Source organism: Podarcis bocagei (genome assembly GCF_964188305.1).
Source record: "Podarcis bocagei genome assembly, chromosome: 1".
In the NCBI taxonomy this organism is placed as follows: Eukaryota; Metazoa; Chordata; class Lepidosauria; order Squamata; family Lacertidae; genus Podarcis; species Podarcis bocagei.
Genome location: NC_138125.1, coordinates 43,534,055 through 43,547,251, shown reverse-complemented (window position 1 = coordinate 43,547,251; position 13,197 = coordinate 43,534,055). Strand labels below are relative to the sequence as shown.

The 13,197-nt window shown below is 43.8% G+C and overlaps 1 protein-coding gene across 3 annotated transcripts in view; it reads left to right on the top strand.

The window, feature by feature from the left end:
* Positions 1-12,837, top strand: part of BMF (Bcl2 modifying factor) — a 67,431-nt gene extending 54,594 nt beyond the window's left edge. For all 3 annotated transcript variants that reach the window (XM_081210203.1, XM_081210202.1, XM_081210201.1), the window contains exons 4-5: positions 9,571-9,729; positions 12,516-12,837. In XM_081210203.1, coding sequence (XP_081066329.1) covers positions 9,571-9,729; positions 12,516-12,641 — 285 coding nt within the window. In that variant the 3' untranslated portion in view covers positions 12,642-12,837. The remainder of the gene's footprint in view (positions 1-9,570; positions 9,730-12,515) is intronic.
* The last annotated feature ends 360 nt before the right edge of the window (positions 12,838-13,197 follow it).

Sequence of the window (13,197 nt, the reverse complement as noted above, 5' to 3'; positions counted from 1 at the left end):
CAGAAAAGGTATTGTAAAGCTGGTGAAGTTTCAGAAAAGGGCAATCAAAATGATCAAGGGAATGCAGAATATCCCCATGAGGTAAAGTTATAGCATCTTGGGGGAGAGAGTTTACTTTAGAGAAAAGGTGAGTGAAAGGCAGCATGATGCAAGTGTGTAAAATTATGCATACGGCATGGAGAAAGAGGACAGAGAAGAGTGTTATCCTCTCCTGCGCTAGAACTTGTGGACTTCCAATGAAGCTGAATGTTGGAAGATTCGGGAGAGAGAACACTGTGCATAAACTTTGGAGTTTGCTCCCACAAGAGGCTATGATGCCTTCAAAAGAGGACTGGACAAATTCATGGAGGACAAGACAATCAGAAGCCAGTTTGTGGGCTTCTCATGGACCGCTGGTTGGCCACTGTGAGAACAGGATGGTGGACCAAATGGACCTGATCCAGCAGGGCTGTTCTTATGTTAGGTTTCTTCAGGAGCAGTCTAATCACTGTCCCTGTTAAAGAGGCTAGGACTACTCCCTCACGGAAGTGACTACTACTTCCTGGACCCAACCAGCCCATAACTGTATCCAGTTATTTGTTCAACAACAGAAGTACTGCTTCTGGCTCTGATGGAAATTGCAAATACAAGTAGGTTTCAGCAGCATCCCATACTTCAAATACACGAACAATCTCTCCTGGTTCAACTATACAACTAGAATAGATAAAAGTGTCATTACTTTTAAAGGAGTTGATGGGTTATTTCATTTGGCCTTTCAGAAACTACAGTGGTACCTCGGAAGTCAAACGGAATCCGTTCCAGAAGTACGTTCGACTTCCAAAACGTTCAGGAACCAAGGTGAGGCTTCCAATTGGCTGCAGGAAGTTCCTGCAGCCAATTGGAAGCCGTGTTGGATGTTCACGTTCCAAAGAATGTTCACAAACGGGAACACTCACTTCCAGGTTTGTGGTGTTTGGGAGCCAAAACGTTTGACTCGCAAGGTGTTCAGGATCCAAGGCACAACTGTACTGCAGTCCTGATGCTGGAAGGACGCGCATGATGCACTCATCTCATGTGACTTTTGTAAGTGTCGTTATCAGTTTACCAGGGACAAATCCACATGAAATCCGGATCCCGTGCCACAATGGCAACATGAATCGACCCCATAACAGCTTGATTTCTTATGCACAAATTGCAGCCAACACTCTAAAAGAGAGCAGGGCACAATCCAGGTAAACGGAAGCACCATTTGAAGTGCCATCTGTTTCCATGAGAGGGTTAGGCATGTGCTTAAATTTCTCACATTCAAATCAGTGTGATTGAATGGGGCTTAATTTTAGCTGGCTTCTGACTCATTAAAAATAAATAAATTATGGAAGGAGGGGAAATCTCTCATTGAATTTTCTGAGAGGGGTTGCTTCAGCTCAGAACCCCCTGCCTTGTCCCAGCTCTTAATGAAAGCTCTGACTGTAATCCTGCTTGCAGGAGGAGAAAGAGGTGGAATTGATTCAGACAGCAAGAAATTCAATCTGAATTGTTTTCAAACTCTCCTGTAAATTTTTTTTAAAAAATCTTAGCATGGGTTGTAGTTGATGAAGCGCTTTTTTGTTTTTAAAGAGCTGAGTGTGCAGGTGTTGGTATAGAAAAATACAATGAAAATTGATGACAAGTCCTTCCCCTGGAGACAGAACAGGACTCTGGCACATTGAGCAAGCATTGTAATAATAAACAATTCTGCCATGAAAGGGCCAAGCCCATCTTTACTCAATTGTAAGAATAAAGATGCTATCGCAGGTTGTGCTCATATGAATACTGAAAAGTGGTTTGAAAAGAGAAGTATTACTCCGTAGAACCTGAGATGATCAGATAAGCAAAACCTGGACTCTCCTAACGCTCTCCAATGCTATCGCTGGGCAAAATGTCAATGATGCAGTCTTTTGTTTTGAAAGGATCTCTTTAAATCAACAGAGGATAAATTCAAGCAGAGGTTGCCCCAGTCCCCCTCTCCACATACTAACGAAATATAAACCTGAACGCATGTCAAAATTCAGTGCAGTCAAACTGTCGGTTGCTGTTCTCCCTTCTGCTATAATTTAGGTTAGAAAAATGGCCACTTGCCTCCTGTGATGGCAGAACTGTTGCTGCTTTATAGGGCTGCTTCAATCTTGTGCTTTTATTTTATCTAGGACATGAAGCTAGTAGGACTTTGAGTTATGTAAAAATAGTACTCACCACCCTGTGTAAAAAATAAAATAAAAGATGTTTACCCTAAGTTTTAGTAATACAGTGGTACCTTGGTTCTCGAACAGCTTACGTAGTTGTCAAACAAAACAGCTCCTGGACGCCACAAACCCAGAATTAAGTGTTCCAGTTTGCGAATGTTTTTCGGAACCCGAACGTCTTACGTGGCTTCCACTTGAGTGCAGGAAACTCCTGCGGCCAATCAGAAGCCACACCTTGGTTTTTGAACAGTTTCAGGAGTTGAGCGGACTCCTGGAACGGATTAAGTTCGTGAAGCAAGGTACCACTGTATATGTGATGCACACCAGTTTCCAGAGCAGACTGTATCTGACATAAATTCAAGCCACACTAAGAACCCACTAGATGCCTAGGGAGGAAAGCCACAACATGCTTTTCCAGCACGTGTGACACAACTGTCGCCTCTCTCCTCCCCCCATGCACTCTGCTGGGGATTCCCTGCCCCCCTGAGCTGAGTGGTGGGCCCGTAGGAAGTCCCATTGCTCCTGCTAGTGCACCTACTTAGTTGAATCCATCTGTTGGTGTTTGTTACAAAAGGGTACGGTAACTTGATGCAGTTCAATGCATGTATAGGAAAGGTGAGGAAACTGTGGTCCTTCAAATGCTGTTGGACTCCCGACTCCCATCATCCCTGACCGCTGGCTATGCTGGCTGGGATGGGTGAGCATTGGGAGCCCAACATAGGATTGTTCTTGAAGTACCAAATGATGGAGGGAATGAATCACACTGGAGGCAATCCTGCTGTTACTGTTTGGGCACCCACACGGCTCAAATGATTTGCAGGTGGTTGTTGTAGCCATGGCTATTCAGAAACTAATATGTCCTTTGAAAGCTGCCAGGCATTCTTCCCTGAATTTTTTATCCACTTGGAATGAAAGCAGCAAGGGAAACATGCAACATGATTTTTCAGCTTTCCCTCCAGTGACCTCTCTCCTTGACAAATTATTGCCTACAAAATGGGCGGGAGAATGGGCCTTCTGTGTTTTAATTTAAATATCTTCTTCATTAAAATATAGCCAAGGCTAATGTAGGTTTCCCTTGTGAAGGGACTGTAAAATTCTGATTTTATCTTCAATTTTTCAATCTTATCGCCCCCTTGTCTACCAACAGAGATCTGTCTGTATTTTCTGCCTCGCCCAATTTTGCCTCGGGATTCTTGAGGTATACAAAAGCTTCTGTGTCTGCTGCCCCTCGCTGTCACATGCTTTCACTCTAACCTTAAGAGAATCCAAAAGAATCCCATCCTTCTGTTGCTGGAGAGACCTCATTTGCAGCTGACACTCAAACCCTGTGTGTTGTGTGTGTGTGTGTGTGTGTGTGTGTGTGAGAGAGAGAGAGAGAGAGAGAGAGAGAACACAACAAACCCACATTGAGCAGATATAATTGGCTTTCAGTAAATAGGTCAAGTAGAAACTGAAGACCGCACCCACCAAGAAACACAAAAAGAGGGGGGTTTCCTTTCCTCTCTTTTCTTGAGTGTTTCAGTACACAGGCAACCAATTTTATTTCTGCACAGCTTAATGGCTTTTAAAGGTTGGTGTGGGGGAAATTGTGTGAGAAACAAGAAGGAACCATTGACTCAAGAGTCACACACTCCAATTGTATCTATTTTTATTTCTTTTGCTGTTAAATTGCTATTCCTATTTTTGCATTTTACGATTTTTTGATAGTGAAAGGGCCCCTCCAGGCTGGTGGGGGTGTCTGCAGGTGTATTCTGCAACATGTCATTGAGGTAATAATAGTGTGCTAGTTAAATCTCTACCTTTATCCCTAGCCACACTGCCGCCACCACCCAAACACATAAGCAGCGAATTTCTCACCGGACGGTTTCTCATACCTGTGCTATTTGTAATAATATGACATTTAGTGATATGAATTATGACAGCATGAAATAAATAATTTCTTGGTTCACAAATGAACAGGAGCAGAGATCTGGAATGAAACCAAACAATGCTTCATCTTGTGCCCCAGAACAAGCAGACAGGATCAAATCTGTCCATATGTTCCTACATAAATAGAGTGGAACCTTGGTTTTCGAGCATCTCGGAAGCTGAACGTTTCAGTTTTCAAAAGCTGAAAACCCGGAAGTAATTGTTTCCGTTTTCAAACACGCCTTGGAAGTTGAATGGTTTCCAAGGTGCATTTCTTTTTCAATGTATTTTTATTAAAGATTTCTTGGTTTACAAACGTATGTGCAATGTCGCTTTCAAGTTACATTTTCTACAGATCAGTTTCATTTGTTGAGACATTAATGTTACATTAGGAAGAAAAGGGGGAAACAGGTGGAGGGGGGAATGGTGAGTGGGGTTGGGGTTGGGTGGCGATGTTTCTATTTTACTTAATGTATGTGTGGAGTTTTGTGTCAGCGTCGCTTGTGCAGGTTCTCTTTGCTATTCGCTTGTGTTCCTTTGGTGGTGAGAGAGGTTGGAGTTGGCCTAGGGCAGGGGTCAGCAAACTTTTTCAGCAAGGGGCTGGTCCACTGTCCCTCAGACCTTGTGCGGGGCCGGATTATATTTTTGGGGGGGAAATGAATGTATTCCTATGCCCCACAAATAACCCAGAGATGCATTTTAAATAAAAGGACACATTCTACTCATGTAAAAACACACAGATTCCCAGACCGTCTGCAGGCCGGATTTAGAAGGCGATTGGGCCAGATCCAGCCCCCGGGCCTTAGTTTCCCTACCCATGGCCTAGGGTGTGGTTGTTTGTTTATGATCGGCTGTGGTGAACTTTGTTTTCATGTGTGAGTGGATCAGGTTAGCCGCATTGATTCGTATGCTGTTGGTGGATTCTTGTCGTTGTTTTCTTGGGCTGTGTATGTGATAAAGGGGAGCCATACCGGGGTGAAGGCGTCTTCTTCTATTTGTCCCTATGTCAGTTTCAGTATATTGGTTAATTTTTCTAGTAAGGCCAAAGCACATTTCTCAGTTTTTTCAATTGAATTCTCCAAATGCCCATTGCGCCTCGGTTGTCAAATGTTTTGGAAGTCAAATGGTCTTCCAGAACGGATTACGTTTGACAACCGAGGCTCCACTGTACACTTTAGGTCTCCTATGTTTTACTGTGCTTACTCAGGAGAAGCTGGCTTGCGATACACACAGGGCTTTTTTCAGCCAGAACTCACCAGAACTCAGTTCTGGCATCTGTCAGATGGGCAACACTGCCATTCTAAGAGAATGAGGGAGGCCTTCCTGGTGAGTTCCGGCACCTTTTTCTAGAAAAATATCACTGGATACTAGTTCTCTGAGTTCAGAGAAGGAGGCCTTCTGAAACATGAATGGCTGGATGGAATTCCCCAAGATGCTGGGGACTCGTGGTGTCACTGAGGAAACTGGACTGCAAGGTGCAGGTCCATGTGAGCATGCATGCACAGAGTGGCAGCAACCATCAGCTCGGTCGTCAACCTTTCCTCCAGCACATCTAGCTGTGCCTTTTGCTACAGTGTGCTCTGTCTGCATTAGCAGGCAATCATACTCACCTCTGGGTGATAAAAAGCTTCCCCAGCTTATTTTGGTACACTGCGCACAGGCAGGCTTAAGGTTTGTGTCTGGTGAGCTGACAAAGGAAAAGTGTCTAACAGAATTAGCTCCATGAGCATTATTGACATGAATATTATTATTATTACCGTATTTTTCGTTCTATTGGACGCACCGGACCATAGGAGGGGGAGAACAGGGAAAAATTTTTTTTTGCTTGTTCTCCCCCTCTAAAACAAGGTGCGTTCTGTGCATTCAAGGTGCGTTCACCCGAAGCCTCTGGAGCCCACTCTGCCTCCCCGCTGTCCCCCGAGCTTGTGGGGCTGGCAGTGGGGGGAAGCGCTGCTTTCCCCCCCCCCCCCCACCAGCCTCCAAACCAGGTCGGGTTTGGAGGCTGCTATCCGCAAGCCTTGGGAGCCCAGCGGGCACTCCCGCCGCGCTCTTAGGCTTGCGGATAGCTTCCTGAAGCCTGGAGAACAAGAGGGGGCGGTGCGCACCAACTCCTCTCGCTCTCCAGGCTTCAGCAAAAGCCTGCATTCGCCCCATAGGACGCACACACATTTCCCCTTCGTTTTTGGAGGGGGAAAAGTACGTCCTATAGAGCGAAAAATACGGTATATTTTGCCAAGTGAGAGGATACATGTAGTGAGTTTCAGGCAAAAGAATCCCAAATTGATAGCAGAACATGTAAAGTGAGGAAGAACCTGAATGGGAGGAGGCCATGTAACATGTATTAAGCAGGCTCTCGCCCAAACATCTGTACGTGAATCCCGTGTTTTGGTAGTGCCTGTGACGCTGCATGTGTAATACATGAAGCGTCCTTTGCTAATCATAACACAAGTTCTGAGATGTGGGCTTGATTTCAAGGGCCTTGTTTCCTGTGCTGGCAGCCGTTTAATTCCCTGGCACCGCGCAGGCCTTCTTCACCTTGCCAGGTACTGATTAAGCAGCTATATTGCAGGTTCAGCATTTTCCTGTACGCCTACCAGAGATCATGGAGGGGCACATGCATTTATGTGGCTTGATTATTAATTTAAACTGTGTATTTTATGCATCAGTTTCCCCTTCCTTTGCAGAAATCTAGTTTCTCTTCGCTGTTTCACAATCCCAGAGACAACGCTGGATGAACCACCCGCTTTGTCCTCTCAGAATTACTCTTGTAGGAATTTGATTAAACTCACAATGTTCAAGAAAATGTGTTGCTATGGCACGTTGGATCCCACAAGCTCTTTCCCCGTGCCCTTTTGACACAAAAATATTAAAAGAGCCTACTGAATCAGACCAGTGGCCTATCTTCTCCAACATTTTGTTCTCACAAGGGTCAATCAGATGCCTACAGGAAGCCTGCGAGCAGGACCTGGGTGCAACAGCACACTCTCCTCTCTTGCAGTTTCCAGCAACTGGTATTCAGAAGCACACTGTGGAACAGTGGAACTTGGACATAGTGGAACTTGGACATAGACATCTGGGCTAGTAGCCACTGACAGCCTTGTCCTCCTTGAATTTTTGTAATCCTCTTTCAAAGGCATCCAAGTTGGTGGCCATCACTGCCTCTTGTAGTAGGGTTGCCATATTTCAAAAACTGAAAATCCGGACACAAAAGTTGTTGATAAAGTTTTGTGTTTTCTTGCAAAATCTTTTTTTTTTTTGAAGTTTTTTGGCTTTTTAAAAGGAAATTTGCCAAAATCTACACTTCCGACATACCTCTGGATTTTCCCAGACATTACGGTGATTGCTGCCTGGTCACTGTTTCTGATAGCCGAATCCTGGTTGTGTCTGGGAAATTCTGGACGTATGGCAACCCTATCCTGCAGGAGCAAATCCCACAGTTTATTCCCTGTGTGGAGAAGTACTTTCTTTTCTCTCTCCAGAATCTTCCAACATTCAGCTTCATTGGATGTCCCCAAGTTTTAATGTTAAGAGAGTAGGAGAAAATCAGTCTGCTGACATTCTGCTTGGTTCCCACTGACGTTGTGCTGTGCTTGCCTGGTACATTACAGCCCGCTTTGAAACCCCTCCCCTTTAAAAAGACAGAAGATCAGTGCTAAAGGAATATGCAATCTGTGAAGACTGTTAGTCTCTTTTTCTTCTGAGAAATGTCAGATTTTCTGTGGTTTGGTTGGGGCGGGGACAGAAGGATCACAGGGAAAATACAAGACAGGAATGACTGAATAATGGTGGTGTACTGATGCCCTGTAAAAAATTAATATGTAGACTATGTGTGGCAATTCCATTCTAAACACCTAGGTTTGTATCCAATTAAGTTTAACGCACAATAAGCCATTGAAATTGATGGGCCCAAGTTAGTAACTCTTAGTAACTCTTGAACGGACATGACTAATTTGGGCTACAACCCCTAGTGTGGAAAAGTGCTCTATTCAGCTACATACGTGTTATACATCCAAATCCCAGGTGTTTCCAGATGGGGGTTTATTTTAAAAGGATTGTTCAGATATTGCAGATAGGGTGTTGGCAACATTTTGTTGTTGTTGTTGTTGTTGTTGTTGTTTCACAACACTTTTTTTAACTTAACTGTTTTTGCCCAGAAAGGGTAAATTCAGATTATATAAAGGGGGGGGGGAATGGTCTGACATTTTGATAACAATGATGCACAGACACTGCAAAAATCTTGAACTAGTCTGACAATAAACACCCATCTGGAATCACCCTCCATCGTGTTGTGGGGGTTTTTTTTGTTTTTGTTTTTACAAAAATTAAGAATGTTTACAATACAGAACTATTGATGGCAAGCAGTTCAGTCGCAAAATAACCTCACTATACTTTTTTACTCTTCAAAGACAACAGAAGACCCATTTCCAGTCCCTTACTGCAGACACCGATAACTGCAAATTATAACGCTGATCCCAGAAGAGTTCTCCATCAGTTGTTGATGCAGGAAGCCTTGGAAGATAGCAATAGCAGAGACATTTTGACATCTCCATTCCACCTTAAGGAGCAGACGTGTGGAACTGTTGCGTGTCACATGTCTGTTTACATTCCAGCACAGCTTGCTGGGAACTTCTGTTGTGTGTATAGCTTTTGCTTTTCCCTGTGTCTCTGAGAAGACAAAGAGAGAGAGACGACATGTTTCTTTGTCCTGATTTATGATTAATAAATCTGTAGTTGTAGTATACTTCCACAAGCCTCACGCCTATTCTGTGTGCGCAGTTCACTCTGCTGATAGTGTGCCCTGGCTTTGAAGCCTGGGTCGATGATTTACGTCAGGCAGAGGTCAATGGTCTTTGCTGCAGGAAGATTGGAAGGAGATGGCCCAACTAGGGCTAGCCAGTGGGCCTTGCGGCCCTCTGCATGTCGACAGCTTATCCACCAGATACTTATGATCAAATGGCTAGTGAAATCAGAATTGTATTTTCTTGTGGAAAATAACTTTATTCCTTATACTATGAAAAAATAATATGAGCCCACCCACCTAAAAAGTGCATTTCAGTTTGGAAAAATTAATAGTGGAGAAGCTTTCCTTGACTCAGAAGTTTACATTATTTCAGCACAGGGTATATATAATCCTGAATATGCATTTGGAGTGAGAACAAGAAAAAGAATGTTGCAGCTACAATAGAAGAAGGTTTTGATACAACCACAGCCAAATGGTACCACAGTAAATGTGAATATTCGTCAGGCATGGAGACCTTTGTGCTTATAGCCCCTTTATTTCTGCTGGAGTCTTCTTGCCTAGTGTACAAGCCGATGCCCTTACACCTCACTTATCGGTTCATCAGGGTATGTATTTCACAGTTGTAAAGGATCAGCTTTTGGCACCAGTTCACATATAAACTTTGAGATGTACAGCCATAATTATTCCAGATCATATATGTTTATTTTGGATGCGTTTCAGATTTGCATGAAGGATCTGCATTTTCCACTGCTGTCTGTGAAGATTAAGGTCCGTTTTCCTCCCCATATCCTCAGCACTTGTTCAGCTGTTGGTAAGAAAAAAGGGATGGTGAGGTTTGGAAAAGCTCTGGATCCTCAGAGAGAGGGGACATACACTCAGGTAAGGGTGGGATGCAACTGACAGGAAGTGTGTTTAGGCTTGCAGACTTACATCACCCAATATATATATCCATAGGGTTGCCAAGCAGGCATGGAATGGTGGCGAGTAACATGCTGAAATTGTGGGCCCATAACAGGAAGAAGCAAACATTGCAAAATTTATTACTATTGCTTTATTTTAATGTACTCGCTCCACCGCAATCCATTTTCCTATGTTCTGCTTTCGCTGAACCTTCCGTGTGTTTTCCATTCCCTGAAAATCTGCCAAGACTCTGTCCGGAGAGTATGAGGAAACCTTACTGAGGCCAAGCTCCCATGAACTGTATAAGAAGCCTCTTCTTCTCCCCCTCAAAAACCTTGAGCCTCATGGAAACTGTCTATCTCTATTAAGAGCGAGGAGATTAGGAGGGCTCCTCTTCAGTGTTGTTACCAAGAAGCCTTTCACTCCTGTCAACAGCCTGTGAAGACTCCCCTTCTCAATGGACTCTCATAGGTTCTCTTGGGATCAGCTTTTTCAAGTGCACTATGAAGCTGGGATAGAACTGCATGTGGGAGGAAAAGAAAATCAACTCTCTATTCAGGATGATTTGGGAGTGGGCTTTGATTCTTTTTCAGAATGAGCACAATACAGCCAAATACTGCATGCATCTGTTCTGCTTGCTAGACTTGAGGTCCTGCAGAATCTTGAATCTGATAGCAAGAATTAGGGCAATGGCAATAATGGGAGGGGAGTTTGAGGCTTCAGAGAGTTGAGGGAAACAATACCAGCAAGACAGTGGACACTGGTGGTCTGGCAAAGGGACTGGCAGGAATCTTTATGAAGATTTTTAACCACTCTCTGGCCCAAGCCATCGTTCCACCCTGTCTGAAATCTGCTACCATTATACCCCTGCCAAAAAAATCAAAGATAGACAGTCTGAATGATTTTTGCCCTGTGGCTTTGACACCCATTATAATGAAATGTTTCAAAAAACTGGTGAGAAACCGCATCATGTCTTGTCTGCCAGTGGGACTTGACCCTTACCAGTTTGCGTACAAAGGCAAAGAGATCCACGGAGGATGCTGTGGCAATGGCTTTACAGGCTGTCCCGCCTCATTTGGAGAAGCAAGGGAACTATGTGAGACTGTTATTTGTAGACTTTAGTTCTGCATTTAATAGTATTCTTCCGCATAGATTAGTGTCCAAACTATTAGACCTGGGACTTCTACCGTGTTTGTGTAGGATATTAGATTTTCTGTCAAGCCGTTCCCAACGGGTCAGGATGGGTTCCCACGTCTCTGCGGATCTCATCATGAATACAGGGATGCCGCAGAGGTTCGTGTTGAGCCTGCTTTTATATATGCTCTATACAGCTGACTGTGCCCCCAAATACCCCAGTAATAAGATCATTAAGTTTGCAGGTGATACAACGGTGGTTGGTTTAATCACGGCTGGAAATGGGGAGGAGGCCTATAGGAAGGAAGTTGAGCAGTTGGGGGAGTGGTGCAAGAAAAACAACTTACTCCTTAACTTAAAGAAAACAAAAGAGATTATTGTGGACTTTAGGAAATGTAAATTGAATATTCAGCCACTTATTATTGAGGGGAAGTGCGTGGAACAGGTCTCGGTGTTTCGTTTTCTGGGAATGGAGTTGAGAGACGACCTAACCTGGGGAGAAAACAGCAAAGACCTGATGAAGAGAGCACAGCAGAGGTTATATTTTCTGAGAATCCTCCAGAAAAACAATCTCTCAAAGGACCTGTTGATGGCATTTTACCATTGTACTGTGGAGAGTGTATTAACTTATGGTCTGTGTGTGTGGTTTGGGAGCTGCACGGTCAGGGAATAAACAATGCTGTCCAGGGTTGTAAAGACTGTGGAGAGAATAACTGGGTGCACTCTTCCCACCTTGGATCAAATCTATGCTTCCAGGTGCCATAAGAAAGCTGCAGAGATAGTACAAGATAGTGCACACCCCAGAAATGATCTCTTTCAGCTTCTGCCTTCTGGAAGAAGGTACAGGGTTATAAAGACTAGGACTAGCCGCCTGAGAAACAGTTTCTACCCAAATGCGATTTTGGTTTTAAACACAGTGTAAGGAGTCTCTATGGGAGTATATTGTATTTAAAAATGGGGAACCATTTGCCCTGCAGAGGACCTTAGAGGCTTAGAGGTCCCGGCCCCTAAGGAAGTTAGATTATCCTCCACCAGGACCAGGGCCTTCTCAGTGATGGCTCCGACCTGGTGGAATGCTCTGTGCCATGAGACCAAGGCCCTGAAGGATTTAACTACCTTCCACAGGGCCTGTAAGACAGACCTATTCTGCCTGGCTTTCAATTTGAACCTGGCCTGATCTTTTGTTCCCCTTCCTTCCCTCCCCCTCCCCTTTTTGTGAAGATTGCCCGCTCTGGGATCCCACAGCTGGTTCTCCCCTGGTCTCCTTGCTGGCCCAAGTGGGACTAATTTAGCCAGCTAGCCCTGGTGATCATCTAATGTTTATTGGATGGATTTTCCCCCTAAATTGATGTTTGATTTTATTTTATTTTATTTATGCTTTATACCGTATTTTATGCTGTATTTTTGTAGTATCAATTAAGTGTTTTAAGTTTGTTGTTAGCCGCCCTGAGCCTGGTTTCCTGAACCGGGAAGGGCGGGGTATTAATAAAAATTTATTATTAGAAGAAGAAAACTAGTGTTTGTTGTAACTGCTACTCAGTTGGACACATTTCTCAGGAAGTTGACCTCGCTGATGTCTATGGGAACTAAGTGCAACTAACAGTCTGGATTCATCCCATTCTTGACAACAGGCAAACCCCACTAAGGGAAGTGAAGGAACTCTGTGGAGAAAGAGAATGTTGCAAACAACAGACGGAGGAGTTTCGGAGCAGGAGGTGCACCCTAGGAAGCCCACAGAACACGTCATACCAAAATAAACAGCAAAAACCAACAAAGAGAAATGTAAGCCTCTGCACAGCGAGGGAAATTTTCAGAAGACGAGACCAATATGGATCAGGCTTTGAAGTGAATTGACATTTTCAAGCCCAAGCAGGTACATGTGCAGCTCGCAGAAACATGAGAATAAAACAATATTAAAAATGAAGATTACAGAGTGGAAATTTCAATCTGGAAATCTTCTCCCTCCCTCCCCCCTCCCCCTCCGCCGGTTAGTGTAACTATAAGCAAGAAGCAAGTGCCCAGAGGAAATGAGAATTTAAGAAAACTTAGACAATCTGGCAGGGTCCTGAAATGCCGTGCTTTAAATTTGGGAACTACTGCTTGAATGAAAGGAAAAAGAGAAAGCAGGACCAGATATTAGCTGGAGAAAAAAACAAGAGCGTAAGACCTTCTTTCTGGTGAAATTTTAAGATATACCATATTGTGTTAAAAATCAAACAATATGCTGCATTAATGTGGAATGCTTGTCATATGGATATATATTTTTAAAAATCAGTTTTCTAATGGGCAATATTATCTAACTTTCTGTAGAAT